The 26,278-nt window shown below is 38.9% G+C and overlaps 1 protein-coding gene across 2 annotated transcripts in view; it reads right to left on the bottom strand.

The window, feature by feature from the left end:
- cux2b (cut-like homeobox 2b) overlaps positions 1 to 25,474 on the bottom strand; it is a 118,925-nt gene extending 93,451 nt beyond the window's left edge. For both annotated transcript variants that reach the window (XM_053504873.1, XM_053504874.1), the window contains exon 1: positions 25,411 to 25,474. In XM_053504873.1, coding sequence (XP_053360848.1) covers positions 25,411 to 25,473 — 63 coding nt within the window. In that variant the 5' untranslated portion in view covers position 25,474. The remainder of the gene's footprint in view (positions 1 to 25,410) is intronic.
- Between the last annotated feature and the right edge of the window lie 804 nt (positions 25,475 to 26,278).

Below are 26,278 nucleotides of genomic sequence, written 5' to 3'. Positions count from 1 at the left end.
CGTGACAGAACGCAAGACCTCCCAACGATGCAGCAGGAAAATTGAGATAGTCCCGAGTATTCTAGAGTAGGCTTTGATGCAGCCTGCATCCCACTGAAGAAACTCATGAACAAACACATTCAGGCACTGTACGATATGTTTGAATTTCCCTTACAACAGATTTCTGTTGCAGTGGAGATTTTACAGGCAAGCCTGGTGGATCCTGAACCCTCTAGGGACACAGGGGGGAGATGTGTCGGCTGGAGCAGTGCAGCCTGGATGAGAGGCCAGCTCCCATGGCCCAGCGTCCTGAATGTCAAAGCCCAAGTACATGGCACCGCATGCCATGCCCTAGCTAGGCTCGCATCAGATGCTGATGAGGTGGCTTCTACAGCCAGGCTGCTGTCAGGTTTCTTCCAGTAGGCCTCCCTTGCAAAGTCACAGCAGAAGGCCAACAAGTAGCCCTCCAAAATGCAGTTTGAGAGAGAGCCGAGGAATCTGCTCTACTGACTGCAGACTGAGGCCGATGTGGTGGTCTTGCCAGTGATGTCCAAAACAGGAAACAAAACGGAGGCCATGTACATACTGTCCGTTTTGGTCCCTAACTGGTGTAGGGGAAGTCTATGTCACAAAGCATCAAGAACCTGCTAGACTACAGCTCCCATCATCTACCACGAGTCACATGCAGAGTCACAAGCGCTGAATTAACCATGAATCAACTGTTTCGAGTCTTGTTACTACTTCATATATTTAGTTGCAAGTGTTGCTGTTATGTTTGTCATGCATTTTTTGTTGCCACTATCATGTTAGCTTCAGCATTTAACGTAAGATTAAGATCTTCCAGGCCTAGACCCCGTTTCTGCTTGTGTTAGTTTTATATTCACAATATGGTGGATTAAAGTTGAACCAGCACCTGCATTCTCCTCTCTTGACAGATAGGGATCAGATATACACCAAACTGATTTTAAATGCGTATTTAACTTTTTTTTTTGCAACATATGAAAAAACTTTTCCTGTAGTTATTTTCATATCTAAAAATAATTTATGTATTTTGGAATTACACAGTGCATTTAAAATGCATTTTACATGTAGATTTTCATTTTAAGGGTTTTTTTTTAACAATGTGCACTTGTTCTGCTTTGTTCACATGCTAAAGGTTTTAGTATCTAACTTCATTAGAATTGTGGATTTAAAGAAACACTGTTCACATGTCTAAATTCCTGTGGGTTTCCCCCAATCAATTAAGACTTTAAAATGGGGAGAAACCCCATGTTTGGCCAGAGAGTGTGTATACTCTGCTCAAACACCTCAGAGGACATACAGCTAATGCTAATGCAAGTGAAAGTAAACAGGAACTTGGTAACAAGTAAAAGTTTTTTTTTTCTATTACTACCAGAAAGTAATACAGTAGAGCAATACTGAACCACATACTAAGGGTTAGTTCTGTTTCCCTGCAGCCTGTTGACAGGCTCACTTCTAGGATTTTCTGCTGCCAAACTGAAGAATAATAAAATAAATCACTCCCAAAACTGCTACTGTTGTTCAAAGGACCATCACTGTTGGTTCCACACTTGGTCATGTCAATACTGATGAGTAATGGCAGTATTCTCTATGATTGCCTTTTTCTCTCTCTTCATGTTTTCTTTTACCCCCTCCTGTGGTCCAATCAGCACAAGGGCCAGAACAAAAGAGGCATTGTCTCTTTAACCAAGGGCAACAGTGTATCACCGTTTCCTTCCACTGGTACTCCACTTTATTAGCAACGCTGCACACCACTGTTTATACTAGTGGGTATTCCGTGTTTGCTGGAACAATTACAGTATGACAAATGGCCCATCAAGGCCATCTATCAGAGGCTGGCCGACAGGAATCCTATAAGGAAGGCGGCCATTTGTCCCCCGCTTGCCTTCTCTGGGGTGCCATGCTTCAGTATCCATGACAACACGCAAGCCGCTCACCCTGCAATGAGAGATGGCAACCCAGGAGCAGCTCTGGAAATTAGCCTTTGACACTCTCCTCCTTTTAGTACATCCCTTCCAAAACACACACACACACACACACACCACTCACAGGGATGTGCACACTCTTGTCCCCATTTCCCAGGCATTACAGTGGAAGAAGCAAATGACTCCTGTAATGGCAAAGACCTCCTGCAGGACCTTATCCGAGGAAGTAGAGCATGACCAAACGTGGGCAAGAGAGCCGATGGCCACTGCTTATAACCTATTAACATCAACTCTAACATAATAGTGCTGCTACAAATTCCCATGGAAAAAAAAAATATGTCCACACATCTTCAGGAAACTAGTCGGACTTTTATTAAGCTTATTTTGCGCTCTATATTAAACACTGGGAATGTATTTGGTTTGCATCCAAGCCTGCAGTTCTTCATTATACTTCACCTTTTGGATTATTGAAACAGGGAACTCTGGGGTATTGAGAAGGAAACCAAATTGCTTGGGACTTCTGAGTCCTCACTGGTAGAATGGATTACAGAAGTTTAATAAAGATGTTGGGACTTGAAGAAGAAGCAGAAGAAGAGGAGCTACGGGTAGAGATAGATGATAAAAATTGTGAGGTTTATTCAAAGCTCACTGAATGAAGATATATTAGAGTAAAGTGTACAGCCTGGTCTATGGCAACTAACAGGAAAACAATAATAACAAATGGAGACATAACAGGGGTGTCAATATTTATGAAGTAGACAGAAATGACCAGGATGACTGCAAGGGTCTAGGGTGTAGGGTGTTATCACTAGCATGATTAAGAGCTACAGAAACAATGAAGATTAAAAAAATAAATAATTACGTTGACAACAACATACTATATAATGATCAGTATTAGGCAATATACAGTATAAATAAAATGTATGTATTCCTAAATATGCCAATACAAATCATTGTGATGTGGAAAACTAAAAGTAAAAAGGAGTGGAATAAGAAAGGTAACAGGAGATTTCAGCTAAAAATAATTTATGCAAAGGAGCATGGTGTGGAAGCTTCAGAAGTAGCACCTCAACATATATAACCCGTTTGTGAAACCATGCAGCAGCAGCTTTTGCATTCACGTGGCGGTGTGTCTGTCTCATCAGTTTTGCCAAGCCTCCTGATCCCCCTTAACTTTGTCTAATTTAATAAACTCAATTCTGATCAGCTGCCACAGAGAAACAGCATTCTCGCAGTGGACTAAATGCTGTTTAATTTGCCATTTAAATTGTGCCTGCTTTTGCACAGCTAAGAGCAAGAGGCATGGGAAGCAAGAGACCTACTGCTGCTGATCTGAGAACAGTCATCCTTTCCTATTTACAGGACTCAATGTAGGACTGGGAGTACAGAAGCTGTCTGTACAACAGCAATTCAATGTAATTCCACCTGAAAGATGAGATGAATCAAGCGCTCAGTGTGTGGTACTGTATTAATTCAACAAGAGAGAAAGTGAGTTTACAGAAAGCAAATAATACTGTGTGAACATGATTATGGGATTGGAGTGCTACTGGAGAAGACGTTTAAATAAGATCACAGTTTGCACAGAGAATGCTACACAAGGTGGGGAAATTGTAGAACATAGTATGGCACTGAGACAAAAAAAAAATCTAACAAATTGGAAACAAATTCTTCTAACGAGAGGTGATGTCCAATGTATATTTAAAAATGGATCATCTGCTACAGAGAAATTCTTTGAAGGAGAGAGAACTCAAAGCCCACCAAGCTCAAACTTACGCAACACAATCACATAGAAGGTGGATATGCACACCCGCTCGATCTCCACTGCTTTTGCATACAAACACACACACGGACACACGCACAGACACTGAATGGCATATGCCTTGATTTAAAGGTCATTAGGTTTTAATTGCATTGGTAATTCCCTTTGGGAAAGCAAACCAATGCATTGGGGTGTGGGGGTGTATAGGGTGCTAATCCACAGAAAAGGGAAAATGGGGGTGGGGATCTCATTGAATCACTATGCACCACTTATTCAAGCACAACTGCCCAGAGAAAGAACTACATATTATTTGATTTAACAGGCTCAAATAGTGCCAAGGTCTTTGTGCCATTATAATGCCACTACTTTCTCACCAACTACCAAGTCTGTTTTGTACGGCCAGAGACAACAATTGCAGATTAGTGAAGCCCTTCTCCTATTTCAACAGAGGTTAATAAAAAGTGACAGGGCTAAGTCCACTCTGATTAAGTATGCTGAGAGATATTAAAGCAGTTTGTTACATCAGATCATTTCTGGATTAAACAGCATGCAATTTTTTTTATTATTTTAATTTTCCTTTAACACCATGCACACACACTGCTAGATTTGGAAGTATACTTGTCAGAAAAAATATATATATTATAACAAGCACATATTCCTCTCCTCCTTCCATCTCAGGTCTTCTTCAGTCTGACAAACCAAGCTATGAAATGACAGGGTCACAATGGAATGTGATCTTTATTACTTTGCTGCATCGGTAAACATGAATGTTGGTCCTTACTGAACAAAATCAGAAACAATATTTTTCTAAGGACTACAATAGAAAATGTTTATTGCATATTATTTATGCCATTTCCAATGTACCACTATACAGTGTGGAAGGAAGTTCAATAAGCTTCTTCTGAAACTGAACACACACTATAAGTCAGACATGAGACTGCTTACAGTAAACTAATTTTTTTATTTTTTGAAGACCAGTATCATATGTTCAAACTGTATCCAGAAAAACCAAAAGGTAGAACCACTACAATTATTCACTAATTCTTTTTTTATTTCACTCACTAGGACATTCTAGATTGGCTAAAATAATTGCAAACAATTTTTGACATTGTCAAAAAGACAAGGAGTGAACAAAGAGCAATTTAAAAGAAAAATATATTTGGCAATAGCATGTCTTTTTCATGTCATTAGGCTCATAAGTCAATTTTGTTTAGATATGTGAACATTAAAGCTCAGGTACGCTCAGTCAGAACAGAAAGAAGTGAAGAAACTGGGTAACCAGGACCCAACACCAGGTACCAAACAGCTATACATTAACGCACCGCCCATTTACTGACTTCTATTATCTATGAATCAGACAAAAACATTAACTTTTTTTCAGCATGTTTGCATCTACTTTCTCTAGATGTAGAGTTAATCCTGCTTTCCACAAGAGAAAGAGTATTTGACTTCAATTAGAGCCTCTCCTGGGGTATTCACCTCTGTCCCATTACCTACCATAAATCCAAATGCTTTACGATAAGGTGCATAAAATGAGTCATCCATCTGGACAGTAAATAAGACGCTGTCAGTGGCATGACGCCAAGCCCAGATCGCAGCACTTCCTCTCTGGATGTACTCTCACCAGGCTCCATGTCTATCGCTACAGAGCTAAAAGGCTTACAAGAAAAAAATAATTTAAAAAGAATTGCACACTATATTCCCCTAGAAGCACTTCGTACATCTGTATAAAGTACACGCAGCAGGCCTACTCAAATATGGAATCACTCCCCATCTTAAGATGTCTAACAGAGGCCTGCAAATTTTGTGCTAAAATAGACTGCTGTTTGGAGTTCCCTTTGATTCCCTCTATTGTGACTGAAACCTCAGCCAAAAGAGAACTAGCACTAGGACAGGATGCACATGATGCTACCACCATCATGTTTTACTACAGGTATGGTGCTTGGTTTTGTGCAAACGTATATTTTAAAATTATGCCGAAATGCATGTAGGTTTGTTTATGTAATTTAGTCTCCAGATATGCAGTTCCTTTGATGTCTGATCTTAATTCAGAGTTAACCAGACCGACTTCACCGATGAAAGGAGTATGATAATTGCTTTTTCACATGAGTTTGAATGTGAGTAGTTCTGAGTGCAGTCACACGCCCCATTATAAAAGGGTGTGCACACTTATGCACCAATGTTATTGTAACTCACCAAAAAAAAAGTTTTTCACTGAAACTTTGTTGGCTGTTATATCACATCAAAGGTGGAAAAGATCTGACATGATGTATCTCCGTTTCTTTTTCTGCAAAAGAATCTGCAACTTTTTCATATCCACTGTAAATATTATTTCATTAACTTAACTGTAAAAGGTTTTTTTAGTGGTGCTGCCTTAAGAATAGCATCTACTGAAAACAGATTAAAATTATACATTTATTCTTGCAAACAAATGTGCAAATCTAAAAAAAAAACAAAAAACATTTTATTAAAAAGTATTTTAGTACCTGCAATTTGTGCCTCCTTTATATGGCGCGGATACATATTTTGCAGTGAAGAAAGCTTCACAAATTTGTCCAGAAACAAACACACATGCCGAAAAGATCAGTAGGTCAGTGCTCTTATATAATTATAGTGTTGTTTTTGACACTAACTTTTGCTGAAAAACAATATTAATGAACCAATATTGAAAAAATGCATTTGGTCTATGAATATTTTCTATCAGACACTCTCAAAGACACCACACTGCATCCTTTACATGCAAATTTCCCAGCATTTGCATTTCCTTATTACCTTAAAGGAATAAAAAATGAAGATGTAATATTCTTACAGTTTTGTGCGTTTCTGTGACTCATATGCTGTTGCAATGTAATTTGCCCATGCATTAAGTATAATGAACCACTCTCAGTCCTTTTTTCTACTTTCCTTAACCTCATTACATGATGCAATCGTAAGGAACTGGGAGTCAATCAGAAAAGAAGTTGTTTTGGCCCTGAAGCATGAAACAGCCTGAGGTCTCTCCCTACTGTAGGCAATAGGCCCCTAGTAGTCATAATATGAACAGCTACCATGTTCTCAAAGTGAACTCCTTCCTCATGGCCATTACTCGTAGACCAAGCTAATAATTTGTGGATGTTTTGTTTGAACTGGTACAAAATGACTCCCTAAAGAACTACATGCATATAAAAGAGGCCCAAGTCAAACAGCGCTTCAGCTAACTGTGCTCGAAAATTCTGTTGACGGCACTAACTCCACCAACTCCATTTTTAATTCTGCACCTAATTTTAAATAAAACTGCATGTACAGTTTATGTAAGGCAATTTTTTATTTTCTTTATAACAAAATTTAATTTGGTGAAAAGAGGCAGCATGAGATTCACACGAACCACTGGAATGACTAAAGAAAACAGACTTGATTTAAAATTAAAAAAAAATAAATGAAAAGTGTCGCTGTGGAGGTTTAACTTGGACATTTTGTATCTTTGACTAAGAAACAAATGAACTTGGGCAGACATATGAGCAACTAAAAAGCCAGATGGGGGCACCATCTCCACAAACCTGCACTGTATTCTCAACATGGTCACTGCTTTGGTTAAAAAAAATTTATTCTGCTTTAAAGGTGTTGCTATTTTTAAACTTACAAGAGAAGGTAAACATGCAAAATTCACTTGAATATGATTTATACCCTTGCCAGTTTACCAAGTCAATCAACACAGCCTGATGTGCTTAGTTTCGTTTCGGTTACAGTTTCTCTACAAAATGTCTTAAATGGCTTTTCTGCCTAATGTCACTGACAATCCTGGTTAATTACCCAAAGTGGGTTTCAAATAGTGGGATAGTGGTGTTCTGATTTATTGCAGCCCTTTGTTAAAAGTAGGGCACGTTAACAAGATGACAAAAGTTCTGAGAAAGAAGCAAGAAGTGCTTATTTATTTACAGACAAGAAATAAGCAAGAAGAATGAAGAGAGAGAGACCTCGCAACCAACTACATGCTGCAAAGACACAAACTGCCTTTCGCGGTCAGGCAATTGTTCTTCCAACCCCACATGTCTGAGATGTTTTTAAGGGGTTCGGTAAGAATTTCTTAAGAAACAAGAGGTAGAAGTAAAGTTATTGTCGAAAAGATTCAATAGCACTGAGAATGCTACTGAGAATGGACTCTTAAGCAAGGTCCTTAACATTCTCTGCCCCAGTAGTGCCATCATGGCTGACCCAGTACTCTATATAATAATAACTTATTATTATTTCCTTTTATGGATCTTACCAGAAGATGCTGAAATTATTGTTTATGGCTGCTAGGATGCAAGTGATAACAGGATGTATCTTGTTTTGCAGACATCCCTGCTAAACTCATAGATTCAAGGTTAGTGGATTGAGCCAGAGCTTGGGTTACACTCTACGGAGTTGTTCAAGCCATGTTCAAAAAATGTTGACTGGATTTCCTCATGGTTCTCCGATTTCCTCTTACCTACCAAAAACATGCCAGTCCATGCTAAATTGGTCCTACTGTAGGTCCCCCTGCAAAAGGGCTGCCATGTATATTCCAACATTCCACACACAGCACTTGTGCTCTGGATCAACTGCCACCAAAGGCAGGAAAAAAAACTAACTACAGTAAGAAGGAATAAATTAATAATAATAAAAATTCACATGATGTGTCAATTTTTAATCAATAAAAATGTTATATTTATATATAGCAAATCGCATATTATAAGAGATGAAATTTTTCAGGATGTGCAATTCTTTTTTACACCACCTTCTCTTCTTCAGCATGCCCGATAAAGATTTATACCATGGAATCAAGGCAATATTTCTTCCTTAATAGTAGTTTCTCTAAGTTAAGAGGAAATAGGCTCCATTTATAGTCAAAAACTTAAAAGGACCATATTCATACAATTACTTGAATCATCTCAAGGTCTTTGGCACCAGCATCGTTTCAATACAAGTATGCATGTTTACACAGTTAGCCCATAACCAGTACAGGATGTATAGTAGTAGTGATGGAAAAGGGAAATCGGTGTGTGGCTCACTCATTATTTAAGAGTTACAGCTTCCCACTGTTCAAGTAAAAATTTGATGGCAGCGTTAGGCTGCCAGCTCAATAGCTCCTCATGGCTATGGACAACCGGCATATGCTTGTGCTAATGGAAATATGGCATAAAGTGTATTCAATACATATAATAGAAACAATAAATATATGAGAATAACCATACAAAACACATGGGAACTATAAGTCCACATATTTTATAATTTGCTGGTGTCCAGAATAGTCCAACACAAACATTTTTTATTTAATTTAGTTTAATTTAACGCTTTCTAGAATGCAATGTTGTGTCCTCAGCGCTAAAGCTAAGGGCTGCCATTGCCATTTCCTGTCTAGAAATCTGCATACAGTAGAAAGACAAACATCCCTGTAAATAAAGAATCATGTCCAGAAACTGTCTTGTCTACGACGTGCTTATTGGCCATAGTCAGATGCTCAGCTGATTAAAAATTGATTCCTTTTGAAAAAAAATCTAATCAACAGAACAGGATTCTTTCATATGTGGAAGGCGCAGCTGCTGACACAGAGGGAGTAGACCTGTTATTAACCCCTGCCCTTCTGTATGCATCCTTGCAAAGCCTGCACACACACAGTCACACAAACACACATATACCGCCTCATGGCCCTTGGCCAGACACAGGCCCAGACACCCTGAATTATTCAGCAGTCTGGGAGAAAGCTACAGCTACCTCGTTGTCGGTCTATGCATGAGGGAGTTAGGGGCCACTACCCGTACTGAACCTTCCAGGCCACGAGAGTCAGGTGTCCCTAAAGTAGGGCCCCAGGGAGAGGGAGTGGGAAAGGAATATTTGTGGCTGGGGTAAGTGGGGGGTGGAGCAGAGACAGTAGAGTTGGTCTTTCAGACCAGGCTAGTGGACTGAGGAAATGCGAGACTGAATTCATCAGCAGTGCAGCCAGGGTCACAGCAGGTTAATGATGTCACGTGTCTAGACAGACGCTCCTCTTGCCCTCTGCCTGAAGAGCCAGCTGGGGATGAAACATAAATGCTGGGGCTATTGACCGTGGTCAGATTCTCTTAATACCTTACATGCCATAATTTTTCCAGCCATTGCTTAGGATTTTTCTATTTTTATTTAAAGTTTGTAAAGGCCTTCTGACTAGACACATATTAGTGATATTCACAAGCTAGACAAATGTGAATTATATTTTATTTCGGTGGTTGACATCAAAATAAAATATTAATAGAATTGAGCTAAATGACATCACCTACTCACTAACTGCAAGTTCAAGGTTAGAATCTGGTCGAGTCAAGAAAAGGTTTGCTTTTCCTGAAATGAAAGATAAAATAAATGCTCACCTTTAAACTTAACCATTTTACACACCTTTAAACATGCCATGCAGCTATAAAGGGGCGCAACATGGTAGAACAATTCTGTGACCGAACCAATACCTTTTCATGTCTATGCTCCACTCATGTGACCTCAAGTCGCAAGGTCAAAACAGCCCTCTCACTCACCTCTCTGGGGCTCAACAAGGTCCAAGATTCATATTTAAGCACAAAATGAATTACTATGTGCAGGGCTGCATTTAATATGTTAACAACCAAAAGAGTCAAAAGCTTCGCCCACACGACAGCCTGTGATTAGAGCCTCTTCATCCAGCACTCAACACTCAACCCATTATCATTACACAGACAATTACAGCTCCACCAGGGCCACTGCCACCACCCCAGTGCATTTAGTAATCATGGCATTCTTCCTGGAAAAATGGGGGTAAGAAGGGGGAGGAAAGCGTTAGCTGATGACAACAGATCTGTTGTTGTGAGACCCATCACCTTGGTGATCCTGGGCCAAAACCTTCAACCCAAGCTCAAGGGGAAGACAAGCTACAAACACTAAAGCTCAAAATCCACTGTATTAAGAGACAATCTTTGCTTTGAGGACAAAAGGAGAAAATTACTTCACTGATTACTTGTAGGGACATGAGTGACATTTTTAAATGACAGTTCTATAGCATTTAGTCAATCAAAGCAGATCTTTTCATACAATTTTTATTTCAGTTATCCACTTATTGAAGCCATCTTAGATGAATAAAATCATGAACTCTTGCACAATTCTGTAGGCACTTAGTGCAGTTTGCATCTCCTTGGTCAGAATGCAGCTCAAATAGTGTATGGGTTTAGTAAAACTTAAGGCATTTGTTGTATCTGTTGCTTAGTCATCTCGTGCATCATCATGTAGAGACCATAGCTTTTCTTTTTACAATAACAGTTTCTAGTAATTGTTCTCTAGGCGCTGTCAGTCAATGCTCAGTTTTTCACCATAGGACTATTTTTTTACCTACTGAGATGTTCAATATCATACAAAACACTGTTCTGACTGATATATATGCATCAGCACTAGACACAATAACATGTTAGTGCTACACAGAGATCCACCAGCCATGGTCCTGTGGTGTTTCCTGTAGTAGATAGGCGATAAGGTGTATGGAAGGGATCAATATGTTTTTCAAAGACATATCTACAGTATGGCTGAGGCAAGCTTTTGTAGTAGTTCATCATGCCATGGTGGCACAGTGTGTAATAGTCCTGGACTTTTAATAGACTTTTCTTTAATGGAAAATTTAATTATGTTCATAAGAAAACACTAAACAAGGATACAGGACCAGATCTCAAAATAATTTCAAAATAAGAAAATGTTTAAGGTTACAGTACAGCTTTTTCTGTACAAATAATATCCAACCACAGGGGGTGAAGGCACATGTGACGCCCTGTTAGGGGCCTGATGAAATCAGTACCTGCAATTCCTTGCCCCTGTACATGGCCAAGTTTCCAAGGGAGAGCAGAAACAGTAGATATTGTGCCTTGACAGAGGGAGGCTTAAAGAGCTATCTATTTCCAAATGCTATACTGATGCTGTGTGTATGCTACTCATTCCACATTGGGCTGCTTTCATAATGAGCAACAGTTAAAAGCTGTGTTCGCTTTAATACTACATGAATTTATTATGACCTTCTGTGCGACAACTTCAGATCCTCAAAAATTATAATTTTTTAAGTTTTTTAACCTTAATGCTAATTTAGCACATTAAGTTTGTTAAGCTAATTTAGGTGCACTTTGGGGCTAACTTTGATAATATTTGCATGTACAGTACTCCGAAGTAAGATAAATCTAGTACATAAGTATGGTTAAAATATGAAGATTGTAAGATGCTGGAATCTTTGTGAAACTTTCTGAAAACGATCAGTGGATTTTGATTTAAAAAATTATAGGATACACTATTTTGCATGTTTTTTTCCCTGTTCTTCCATCACTAGCATTATATCAATTATCCCATCTACTCTGAAAACAGCTTAAAACAAAGCAAACAAAATAGCAGAAAATTCTTTTACAGTACCACTGCCAACCTCAGAAGAAGTGAGGACACAGTGGTTGTCATATATTTGCAGTGGAAATATTCTGACAAATTTCCCCAAAGCTCTGTATTTTCTAATTAATCCACAACAGACTCTACCAGGGAGAGTTCAAAGCTGGATTTTTCTTCATAGCTGAATCTCAAGTATGGATTCAGAGTTTCTGTGACACAAATTCAGATCCTGAAGCCATTGTGTTGCTATTTTAAAGTTATTTTAGTGCATGTTTAGCAAGTTAGCCTGTTAGCCACATGAACGTAAACTTGCTCACAATGGCAGCTTGTACTGCACCCCAGGGCAGTATAAATCCTCAGGCTAGTAACTTTATGCAATAGTCAGAATGCACCAAATTTGGTCTGGAATTTTAACAGTTCTCTTAGAATATTTCATCAGGACAGCATTAAATATTCTGAAAATGAGTGAGGAACAAAATTAAGGTTTTCAGTGGCGACAGTGAATCTAGCAATATACTGTATATATACTTATATACGTTTCACACTGTACTTTAATTTTTTATCTTAGTCTGTTAAGGGAACTTCACTCAACAGAATTAGTTCATTATGTGAAACAATTATACTAGATAGACATCACCTTCTCTATGCATTACCCTGGTAAGGTAAGCACCTTAGATACCTTTTGCTACTACTGTAAAAATTTCACCCTTCTAAAAAAAAAAAAACAGAATATACATTCCCCAGCCACTTTATTAGGGACACCTGTTAAAGCTAATATTTATGAGTTAATGCCAATCACATGGCAGCTCTCCTAAAGTTTAAACCGAGCATTGGAGAAAGATGATTTAAGTCACTTTGAACGTGGCATGGTTGTTGGTGCCAGACGGGCACCAGGGAATGATCTGAAGAAAAAAGTAACCAGTAAGTATCAAAAATGCATTGTCGATAAAAGAAGTCAGAGTAGAATGGAGAGCCTGGTTTGAGCAAATAGAAAGCTCACATTAATTCAAAGAACATCTTACTACAACCAAGGTATGCCGAAGAGTCTCTAAACAAATAAAACATCAAAACTTGATGCAGAGCTACAGCAGAAAAAGCCCAATCCAGGTGTCACTCCTGTCAGCTAGGAACAGGAAAATGAGGCCACTATTTGCATGAGATCATCAAAATTTGGACAAAAGAATATTGGACAAACATTTCTTGGTCTGCAGCGACATTTGGATAATAAGGTCAGAATTTGGCAATAGCATGGATCCTGCATTGTATCAATATTTTACGCATTTATTCAACAGTGGTGGTGGTGTTGATGACTATGACCATCCATTTATGACCACAAGTTAACATACCATGTCACAAAGCTAAAATCATCTCAAACTGGTTTCCTGCTCACCCTCAATCCAATAGAGCACCTTTGGAATGTGATGCAATGGGAGATTCCCAGATTCCCATATAGATTACTTACAAATTATACGTGTGAGCTCAATATGTTTTTTCTTACCACTGGGGCAATGACTATAAATCTTTCAGTGAAGCGATGAAGCATTGTTCACTTGTTCCCTACACAGATAGTGGGGTGCGGAGAGCGCTGTCCTGAGTGTGTTACACCGCAACCAACGGTGCGTGAGCAAACAGTTCGAAAAGATGCGGTCAGAGTGGCGTCTGAGTGGCAGTAGTAGCCTTAATGTGGGAGCCCCCTAACGACTGGGAGGAATTGGACACGACTAAATTAGGGAAAAAATAAAATAAAAAAAATCGGGGAAAACTCCCAAAACAAAAAAATAAAAAAAAGTTTAACTAGTATAACTAGCCCAGCCTTTTTGGCTAGGCTAGTTATAACTCCACACAGTAAATTGGTTGCTAATGAAAACTCCTCCAAAACTCAATTTTTCCTGATAGCAAGTGGGAAAACACAAGGGCAAATAGGAAATGCTTTAAATATTTTTTTTACCACCAATTTAGGTAAGTCCTGCTTCCTGCACTCTGTTTGGGTAGAAGAATGTATTATGTGCTAAAATGTGCGAGAAAATAAACAAAATAAACGTTGTGCGAGAGACCAAGCCATATGGTATTTTAGCAGCACTTTGTCTATGGCATGACTATGGTTGAAAATATGCCAATTGGTGTGTTCTATTGATTTCCCAACTGCATGGGAGGTTTCAAAACTGAAATAATGCCCTATATCTATTGTTCTATGAGTACTAAAGATTAATGCTGATTTGCAGAGGCCAAATTCTTAATTCAAAAATGTTATATTTAGCAGGCTTTTTAATACGATATGACAATTACTGACAGTAGATATTTTTGAGTTCTAATAACTTGTAAAAATATCAGTTTTAAATTACTTATGCATAATACAAACCAAGCAAATCTAATTACAAAAATTTATTTTTGAAAACATCTGACCGACTTTTATTTTAACAACCCAATGGGAGATCTTGCATATCACCACAAGACAGCATGTATTAAAAAAAGTTTTTTTTTACATTACTGTACATACAAAAATGTGAATGTAGATTTTTCTATTCGACTGGTTCATACTGCGGTAAGAAACTTATCATGCGAGAATATCAAGATAGCAAGTTAGCTTAGGATGTAAAAAAGCATGTCTGGATGGCAACACTGTAGCAGTTCTGAACCTCGAACTATACAAGCCACTGTATTAGATTTAAATAAAATGTTTTTCATACAGGCATGACAGGCCGCCATGCCTTGTCTTTTATAGGGGAACACTGAAGGGTGTGGCAGTAGCTCATTTGCATTTTAAATCTACAGTCACTCAAACAGCTTACTTGAATGCAAAGTGACATAGAGCGGCTTTGAGGAATGTATGATCTGTGGGGTATTTCATCTGGAACATCGAGAGACACATTTCGGGGATGTGTGAGGTGCATGTTTACTTGGCAACTTTAAAATCAACGAGAAAAAAAGACTATTTAATGTTGTGTGGCAACATTCAGGCAGAAGTTTCTGCCCTTTTTAAAATAGGTTGTCTTATGATCAGATGAAGAACACTGATTTTGGCCTTAGATGAATAGCACCCACGCATACTAAGTCACAGCACCCACTCGCCTCTACTTTGGCAAGTATCTCTGCTCCAAGAGGAAACGCTTGATTTGCATTTGATGCTGGGTACTGTAACTGTTGACCTTAACACTCTCTGCTGCATCTGAGCCAAAACCAAGGGCAGGTGGCGGGCCATGGAGAGAATAAACACACCCACTTTTCCCCGTATGCACAATGTAATTTCCCCTTCTAATTCCACCAAGGTGACTGTGAATATAAATAAATAAATAAATATAAAAAACACATCAGCACTTGCGACAATCGGAATAGCTTTGTCAGTGACCGGAAAGAAGAGACCACACTTAGCATTTGATTTGAGCTATAAAAGTAAATATATTTATTTGAATCTAAAAAGTATATTCAAACAGTAAAAACATACTGTTTTAGGATTTCACCAAGCACTGGTTTGCATCTGTCTTTCAGTCTGAGGCAGCTGAGTAAGCGCATAACTAATATGAGTACAAGTGTTGACACGAGAAAGACAAGTGAATAGGAAACAAAATACACAAGGCTCTGTGAACACACAAAGAAAAAGAGTGTGTCAAGTCATATATCTTTCACTAGGACTGTTCCAAATCAGCATGGCAAATAATTTCCACTCATTTCCATGGGCGAAGGTTTAACCAGAGGTTAGACTTACAAAAAGACTTGCAAATTAACAGAAAGGACATACTTTCTCCTGCAATCCTGAAAACAGAAGCTACTGATAGTATTTCAAAGAGACCTGGTCAGACTATTAAAAGTCCAAGAAATGGAACAGAGCTCCTCAGACGACTGTAATGAAATGAATACAGAGGCGATGAATATAGGCTCAGATAAAGTCTCCTCTCGTGGCACTTTGATCATTAATATGACAGAGCTCAAGGACAGTGTAGAGAGCACTGGAGGAGATGCATGAACATACTGTATGGTTTCACTAACCTTTTAGACATGTACATATAAACCAAAACATCTTATAATCCAGACACAATGATGAATTCAATCAAGAATGGCATTTGTGCGGGACAAATTATCACGGTAGTGCCAGCTGGCTAAACACTAGCACTCAAAACATAACCAAAAAGATTTTGTGGGAAACTGAGTTACAGGAAAAAGCAATAGGCACAAACTTTTGCCTACAGTCAGTTATGATTTTAAAAGCAAACTACATTCTCATTAAACCGAGTTTAACTACAGTACGTTGCTTTTATACAGAACTTCATGCAGTCCAGTTATATTAGCAGCGCCATCATTGATCCTCCCTCTACTACCAGCTAAGTATAACAAGTAGGTAGGATATAAGGATAAAGAGTAGTGATTAAGGTTGTGGATCAGTGACTGAGATGTTTTGATTTAACTTCTATAAGTTGTGAGTATGTAAATGTAAGAATGTGTGTATGTAAATATATACATACACACACAGCCAGAAACATATTACAATAACATTATCTTCATATATATATATATATATATATATATATATATATATATATATATATATATATATATTAAAATGTATAACCTGTAAGTTTTTCTTTTCCTGTGTATACATTTTTTGGCATATCTACACATATGCCAAACTTGGTGGCCATTGCACAAGATAAAAGACTTGCCCCCTCCCATGAGATATGTACAGTACATACAAGAATACTGAACACAATGTAGCATTTGTTTCTCACAAATGCACATGACTATTTGTGTCTTTTTAAATATAAAAATTGCTATATATTAAATGTCAGCAGTGGGTGCCAACAGAACCACAGCCTCACTGCTCCACGGCAAAAAAAAAGGGTCAGAATAAAGGTATGGTCCATGTAGCTGCTTATAAAAATTTAATTTGATCATGCCCCCAAGCGGAGCCCCTCTCACATCAAGCCAGTTGCTCTGCAGCTCATGCATTATTGTGTAAATGTAGTAGGGGCTACATACTAGTTCCATTTTTCCTTTACAAAAAATATAAAAAACGGTCAAGACTCACTGATGATTTTGCACTAAATTGTTTGAGTTAAAAAAGTCTCATCCCACAGGCACTTGCGAGTCCCCACAGTGAAGCCATGGGTAACCCGAATGACAGTTTTGAGTCGGCTTCAGCTCAAGAGGGAGCGACAGAGGGAGTGAAGAGCAGGGCCCCCCAAGTGAGATGCTGTGATCATACTCACCCTCATGTTTACACCCCACTGCTCAAGCCTCAGGGGAAAATGGGAAAAAGTGCTTCCCCTCTTCAGCAAGGCCCACCGCACTGTTTAACTAAACCTGCTGCTCTTGGTGGCACACGAGAGAGAGAGGGAGCGAGAGAGCGAACGCATGCAAGAGAGCAAGAGAGAGCAAGAGCATAGAGAGGAAGCGGTAGCGAGAAAGACAGAGAAAGCAAGGGGGTCCCCAGAGGGCTGAACAATCAGACAATTTCAAGATCACAAAGCATTAAACCAATCCCGGCAGGGTACACTAATTAAACAGCCGAGCCCGGCACCACCAACCAATCCCCACAGAGCAATTAAATCCATCCCCTCTAAAGCACTGTGGAACCTGTCTGGGGAAAACTGCAAAGGAGAGAGAGGGGGAAAGAAATAACAAAATTCATCTGGAATAAAGGAAGGTGTGGAATGCATTACACTACAAAAGAGATTCAAATAGGAACATTTTAATTCAACCTTCTTTAATTCTTTAAAGTCCAAAATGCCTAAATAATCCCTTTTTGTGGAAAGACGTATATGAACACTACAGTGCCAAAGGTATATCTAAATGATTATCTAAAAACAACAAATTGCGTTGTAAAATAATCCATTAAGCATAAAATCAAGCTGGTGCATTTGCCCTAAACTCTCTCTAAGGAAAGCGGAAACAACGTTCAACAGAAACGAGTCCAGATACACACACTAAATGAGTGCATCTTACACCTATTGTTCTTCTGATTACTGGTTTATATCATTTCGTAAAGATAACGGTTTCGATAACGCCATGTTTATGTAATTACAGATCTCTACTCATTAAAACTACAGTTTAATTAATATTCAACCATGCAATTAGATGGATTACCTGATAAGGACATGATTGGTATTTGATTCTGTATAGTGAATGTTAATGCTTTTTGTTCCCAGATACACTTGAGGCATCACAAATATTTGTTGAATTGTTTTTTTCTTCATGACTACTTCTCTGTCCCCCCTAGTACCACCTGCTACAATATGAGTTTATATTTTTAAAGTTGAACGTGGCCATGAAACATCAATACCCAGGAAAGCCCTTAAAATTGATCACAAGACAACCATGTAGAGGCCAAAACATATCACAAGTCGCAGATGTGTGTATGTATGATGTTTTCATTTTATCTTACTTTAAATCTAACCTCTTGATTTATTGTTAGGAAGAAATTGTAAAACTTTCTCCATGTGGTGATGTTTTCCTTTTGGCTCCATAGGGATCATGTGAGCCACATACACAGATTTTACACCGGATGCCCTTCCTGGCACAACATTCCCAATTTTATCCCGGCTTGGAACTGGCACTGACTTGTGCGCACCTGTAGATGAGGTTCCCTGTTGAGGAATTAAACCCTAATCTTCCACGAGACAGGCGGAGATACTCCCACTGAACTAACCCGTATAAGATTTACAAATAGTTAGTGCTTAAACATTCCTGTTAGAGATGAGCAGTATTACAAAAATAGCTCAGAATTTTACAAAGCACAATACTTAGATTTGATAAAAGTATGGCAACAAAACAGTAAAAACTAATTGCATATAAATACTGTATTAATTCAGTGATGCATTTATTTAATGACTACATAACACAGATTAATTATTTAGCATGGGAAATGAGGTAAAGTGAAACATTAAATAGACAAAATAGTTTAACACTCACACAGCCTGCTATTTGAGAGTAATGGACTCCATGTTTTTAAATACATCTATGTTATATCACTATACCAACCTGTCCTGTGACGTCAAGCCTTCAGTTCAAGTACAATTACTGCAAATTATAGGATTTCCAAAATTATAGGAACTGTAAAAACTGAATGTGTATGTGGACAAATCGCACAGCTCTACTAACTCCATTTCCATTTGTTTACTATTAAACACCAAGTATTATATCCACTGGTACGACCAAAATAAAAATCGCAAAGATACATGCTCTATAATGAAATCCCCATGTTATAGGTTCATATTGGAAAATTGTAAGGTTTTCTTCCTCCATGTGTAATGGACCCTTTCATGTGTTACAATAAACCTAAATAGAGGATAAATAAACAAAAAAGGCTGAGCTTATTACTAGTACCTTTAATAACTTAAATACATAAAGAAAAGGACCGTATAATAAAAATCTAGGTTGTGCTCAAATGAATGCTTCACTGATCTATTTTATGAGCAATAAGCATACAATCGTGAATTTGCATCCAAATACAAGTACTATCTTCAAGGCATAGCAGCAGGCAAAATACTGCACAGACACACACACACAATCAAGGGGTCTCCTTTTATTCCTGGAGGGCAGAATGGACAATAGGGAACTGAATTACATCAACAAAAGCACTGCCTGATACGAGATGGGCAGACAGCAGAGCAGGAGAATGGGGGAAGACGGAGAAAAAAAAAAAAAGAATGGAAGGATTCAATAGAGGCTCTCTAAAAAGCGCAAGAAAGACTGGTGTTCAAAATTTCAGCCATCAGACGGTCAAAACAAATAAAGCACGCTGCTGTACAGGTACACAGCTCAATATGGCCCACTGGGCCAAGTTCCGGCAGGGAAGAGGAGGAGGGCTTTATGCTCATACAGATGAGCCATTAGCTCTCTCTCTATCCATTTTGAAAGAAAGGTTTACGGAGACCACTGGTGGGTTAAAGAGAATGAAGAAAACCAAGTCTCTTTCTCCTTTGAACTAATGTATCCCCAAAGTTTTGTTAAAGCCTCGTTATTTACTCCTGCACTGAGCCCACAGTCATCCCCAGGAGTGTCAGAGAACAAGGTATTAATATGAAAATGCTGAGAGTTATTGCCATGAAGGACTGTGGTGCTCCAGTGCAGATCAATAGTGAAAAATTGAGGATCTATCCATTTGGGACGTTGTTAGTGATTTTTTTTTTTTTTGAATGGGAATCCAGCTTAAGCTGCAGGCATGCATCATGGTTATGCATCAAGTCTAGTGATAGGCCACTGCTGCAGTCAAGTTCTCACCCATGCATAGTAAGGGTCAGTTTTGATGCATGAAGGTCCACATAATGCTTTGTCATGGCAGACTTTCCTGCTGAGCCATGTTACTTCGGTTCAAGACAAACAGTTCACTAATGCAGCTGCAAATCACGTCAAGCACGTTACAAAGTGGATTTCTTTGTGTGGTGCATAAAACTGTCATTATAAGAAAAGCGCACAGGCGTATCAAAGCAGCAGTGTTTATCCTGGAACACTTGGTGTGAATGGAAGAAAATGACTCTGGACAGGTATGAAAAAAATCAATCCCCTGGAGGGTCACGGTGATTAAGCCGACATTTTATGACAAAGCTGTTCTCTCCTCTATGAATAGTTGCCCATCATAGCGTTAAAAAAATGCAGTTTATCACTCCACACCTCATGCTGAAGTCACAAACCCAAAATCTAGCAAAGAAAGACTAACCTGCTTAAAGCTTGAGTCAGTTTCACTTCTTCCTTAATGTTATCAGCAAAGCAGAAGAATGTGACTTCTGGACCCCACAACTCAATTCACCACGGTGTCAATGCTATTTTTTTCCATTTTCTTCTTCTCTTTTAAAGAGATTTAGAGTGAGTGAGAGAGGTTGTAATCACACACGATGGATAAGAAATAGTACTACATTACACACATCTCCGGATTAAAGCATCAACAGATAAGCATCTCTGATCTGCATTTTGACAATCAGCCATGATTAATAATGTATGTGGATAATCGGTGATTGGTGCAGACCTGACTGCTGTGCATTAATGTGTGAATTCTCTGTGGTGCAGTTATGGAGTTAGTTCATCCTCCAAGACACCTTCCACTAAATGCTTCCTCTCAGCAAAAACACTGCTCCCTCCATCATTGTAAATCCTTCCCAAACTGCCCAGGAGAATCAAAACCCCACAGAATGTCAAATTCAAGAACAGGAAGGACAGCAATAATCCCAGATCTACTCTGCTGGGTTCAAAAAAATAAAGTGTTGCCATAAGATTTATTTTCTTCCAACTATCAAAAAAAAAGACCTGTACCAAAGAAGAAAGCTGTAGCGAACACTCTTGGAAAACAGTGTGGAGGCATCATGTGCTCATCATCCTGTTACTGCCTGCTAAGGACTAAAGCCAACATTTTAAAGACCCGAGTCCTAGAGTTTTTGGCAAACTCTTTTGTTTCTGATCTAATAAAGCAGTATGCATTATACAAATAAAACAACAAAATCATGTTCATGTGTCTGAATGACTAAAATATACCACTCTGCCACTTCCATAAGCGCATATTTCAGCCTGTCAGTGTCTCTCACTCACACACACACACACACACACACACAGCACCACCCATGCAGAATTACAGTGCAATCACATTAATAAAAAGCCCATCATTAACAAATGAATATTTATATGATCATTAAAAATTATGATTTTGTTAATTTCCCTTGTTTCTTTTGTTTTTTACAACTGAATAATTATCCTTATTTGGTTAAACTAACACTTGGCATGTACCATCAAATAAAAAAGCTGGAACAGATCATTACATATAGACTCATCCCGAACTTAGACTAAAACAGGCTTTAATCAGCATCAAGAGGAGGCACCAAATATTCAATGAAAATGGTTTGCATTACAGATCCACATTCAATTTAATGATGCTGATTTCCTATTTTGGACTATTTTATAATATTGCACAAAGGATCTCATAAGCCTGTTTCCTACATACCAGGACCCGGAACCTCCTGACTGGTCCTTTTAGATGGGTGCCCACGGAATTGCCATCTGGCTGGTGTGAATGATTACCAAGGCAACAGCCAAGTGACCTGAGACCAGAAGGAACCAAGGTCACAGAACCCGTTCGCTCTCCATTCTGTGTGATCTTGTTTATGCCAAGAGGAAATTCTCAGTCAGAAAATGTTAAAAAGTTAAAAGTTTTTTATTTTCAGTTTAGGAAATAAAAGAAGGAGAACAAGAACATAGTTGTGTGATCACAAACAGAAGCCTAACTTATTAAACCAAATCTAGTATAGTAAATTTTTTTGTTGTTTTTTTAAATCAGAAATCTCTATAAATGGTGTTGTATTTATAATATTCTTCAAGATGATCAACTCCTATGAACCAGGCGACATTATGGAAGCACCCTTGAGGTAAAACAGCAATATAGCAGTTGGCTTTTAACTTATTGTAATTGGAGGGCAACCGTCCCGACACCCAGGACACACAGAGCCCAGACACAAATATCATCTGACACGGCCATATGCAACGCTGCAGACCAACACAGACAAAAGAGGGTAATAAATCAACTGTCAGCCACAGATCCCCCACTTATTCCCCCACTGGTCGATACAAGTAGACTATTTCCACCCAAGGGGTCTAAGGTTAGAGCACAACAACTGACGAGAAAGACAATATAAAATTTTTGAGGAAGGCATTATTGAAATCTGAGCTTGTATATAGATTTGTGATGCAAACAAATTGTCAATATGACTCACTTTTATGGTTTCATAGATCGCTACGATAGATTTGTCCTCTCTATTGTTTCATAGTCTATATTTACGGATAATGTATATACCTCCGTGTAGTTCAAGTTCATAGGTAGGTGAGGGTACAAAAGTAGACACTGTGGCCACAATTGCCAAGAAGAGAAATAGGGGAGAAAAGCAGTTGTGAGAACAACCACCATGTCCACCCAAAATGTTGTGATTTTGTTTCTTTGTTCCGCTGATGTTAAAGATGCTCGTTTGACTGCATGCATAAAAATATACAATGTTACCGTGAAATAGTTTGCAATTCCTTTACAGTTTATTAGATTTTATCATCATAAAATGTATCTATACTTTAGCCAAGTAACCGATTTTGTGCATCATTTCTTTACATGATTACTTAATCACACTCCGCACACAGCACTTTTTCTTTCACTCAGATCTCTGTAACTTACTACAGTGAACTGTGCGAGACCTGCAGTCTGACATCTATTATCATCGCAAGTGCACTTTTAAGAGAATACAAACCGATGCAAAGACAATATAATATTCATGACCCTCTGTAAATATTCATCTCATCATAGAAGTTAAATATGACACTTGAAGAATGCGTTGTGTGAAAATCACTCATCTTGAGGGGCAGAGCAAACATCTAACTGATGTCTAAGAAATTTTATTTCAATCCAAAATTTACATGCTGATTTAAACTAGCAACATATTTTGTCACGTGTCAATGCGGGCTGGGGTTTTGGTTGTACGTATAAGCAAACCCAAGCTAATGTGATACAAAGAAAAATGAAGGATGCTGACAGGGCATTCAGTAACTGAATTCAGTCTGCCTTGAATTGTCATGGAGTGCAGGTGAACACATCAATAAGCCAGGCCAGGTGTGACCTAGACTAACTTATGGAACAAAGTAGTGCCTTAAGACTTGCATGTGCAGACGTGTGCATTCTAAAAACTGAGAGAAAGAGGATTTGCACGCATGGAATTGTGGGTTTAACAAGTGGTCAAACCCTGCAGCCTGGCATAATCAGTGGTATTGGCCATCACTATTTAGACATAACTACACACACTACATGTCTGTAAAGGAGGCAAAAACTCACATTTGGCTTTAAAAAATACAATTCCAGAGTTCATGTAATGACTTGCAGTTACCTAGAGTTTAGAATAACAGTAAGTCCTCAGTGTGTATAGTCCACTTCATTCCAGGCTCACTACAGTAACCCTGCTCATCACTCTGCACGGGGATCTCCGTGAAAATACATTTGCTCTTTGCACAAATCAATATCAGTGTCGATCGTGTCTACGGAGACGGAAACATAACGTCGCGAGCAGTGTCTATATGTTTGAAAAACTAAAACGCGAGCGGACCGCTTCACTGCTTCAATCACACACACATTTAAACCCGTCAGTGTCGGTGAGCGACTCTGAGCGCGCGCGCATACACACACACACGCACGCACGCGCGGCCACACACCGCGGCGCAAAACGCGATTCCTCTCCGGCTCGGCTTTTTCCCTCCATGCTCCCGTCATTTCTCATGTTACAGGACATCAATCACGCGCCTCAGACGGTGCCCTTGCGCCGGCCCAGGCTGATTTACAAACATTAGCAGGGAATGCAATTACACAGTCCTTGGCCGAGCAACGCTCACAATGCGGGGAGGAAAAGCAGGCAGACACACAAAAACACGCTTTGCGTTGTGCAAGCTGCCACACAGCAATAAACACATAGCGGTTTGATCCGCGTGATTGCATCGCAGCGCAATGTCGGTGCTCGTGACCAAACCTTTTGTCTCTGGTCGAGCGGTGACCGCATTATTTACGCAGGGAAAAAAAAAACAACACACGTATAGTGACTGCGCAGAAGCTGTAGGCTATCCCTTTGTTAATGAAAATAATTAGCGTAGCTTAACAATCAGGTGTGATGTTTCAAACAACGGAGACGTGGGGATTTAAAATGAGCCGTATTTTGCTCTCATTACGGGAAACAAGACTGTAGCGTGAAAATAATCAACATAGTGAAAGTTAGAATATTTGCAAGCATAACGGCATGATGTGCTCAAGTTCTTCTTATACTTATAAACAAAAATCTACAAAGCTCAACGTAAGAACTTTTCCTAACAAGCCCATTCATCGTGCAGACCTGGTAAAGCTGCACATCACAAGTGCGGGCTCGGATTAATACAAACATGCAGCATTACGGCACGATTATTGCCTTTACCATAAAATAACATCTCCTGTGCGATATAAATGTCAATAAAACACGAGCCGGTTCCTGCCAGCGCGCCTCATCACCACCCGCACTCGAGTTAGTCACGCGCCGCCTCGTAAACTCATCAGAATAAACGCCTTTTAAAAAGTTAAGTGCACACACCAAGACTCGCGAGAGCAGTAAAAGTTTCCATGCCGAAGCACGACAGGCGATAAGCGGAGGAAATGCTCAAGAAAGAAGCGAGAAAGGCTCGGCAAAGCAGTGGATGTAGAGAGGCACCGCGCTGCTCTCCGCTCCGCTCCGCCACTGATCAATGACTGAACCGAACAAAGGCAGAACAGGATCAATTTCTAATAACTATCAATGCAACGGCTTTTGTTTCGCCCCAAAAAAGTCGCAACGAAACAAAATTACCTTCTTTGCATCGTGTAATAGCCCGTAAATGACTATTTACTGCAGTGAGGTGAGAGAGATGACCTACCTGCAGCCGCCGTAGATCAAATTTCTTCCAATATTGAAACATCGATCCCACATCGGCGGCCATCTTGGGGTATATTGAGGAGATTTTTTTTGCACCGGCTACAATAAATATATGGGCTGGATTCCCCTCGTTAAGCAGCGTTGACGCTCCTCCGCGTGAAAAAAAAAATGTTATGAAAATAGCAGCCCCCCTTAAAAACTTAACGTTGATGAGTGAAGACGCGGGGCGACAGGACGCGGGATCATGCGATTATAAAAGTAGAAGAAAACGCACTCGGGTGGCGCGGTCCTGGGATTAACTGGTCAAGTGCACTTGATTTTGGTTCGGGAAAGTTATCGATACTGACGTAACACGCTGATCGATATTGTCTGGTATCGGAAAGGAGAACATCGGAATAATTAACGGTGTTTTTTTTGTGTATAAAATAAATGAACACGGAATTAACAAAGTTAAATATTTAAATGTATATTGCCGTTGACACCAACATACTGTATACTAATTCTTCTGAAATATGAACAACTATAAATAACAGTCAAGCCTTTGTGCTTTTCATCAGTGTTTAGTGTCATCTCATAAAGCAAATAAAAACTATTTTTATAAAGAAAAACCCGACATGTGTTTATCTATACGCTGGATGTGTAGCGTGTGAAAGGCAAAAAAGTATACATTTTTGCTCGGAAAGATAATAATAATAATAATAATAATAATAATAGTAGCCTATTACTACTACTACTAATAATAATAATAATGAAAAAATGAGTGCTGTTGGGTCAAATGAATCAATGCTTTTATCTTTCACTTTAATAGATGTGTATAACTATTTTCCCTTTCCTAAGTTTCATTTATTATTAAAGGAAGATATATTTTG

Source organism: Clarias gariepinus, chromosome 9, assembly GCF_024256425.1.
Source record: "Clarias gariepinus isolate MV-2021 ecotype Netherlands chromosome 9, CGAR_prim_01v2, whole genome shotgun sequence".
Lineage (NCBI taxonomy): Eukaryota > Metazoa > Chordata > Actinopteri > Siluriformes > Clariidae > Clarias > Clarias gariepinus.
The sequence above is the reverse complement of the archived record's forward strand: the minus strand, read 5'-3'. Positions and strand labels throughout refer to the sequence as shown.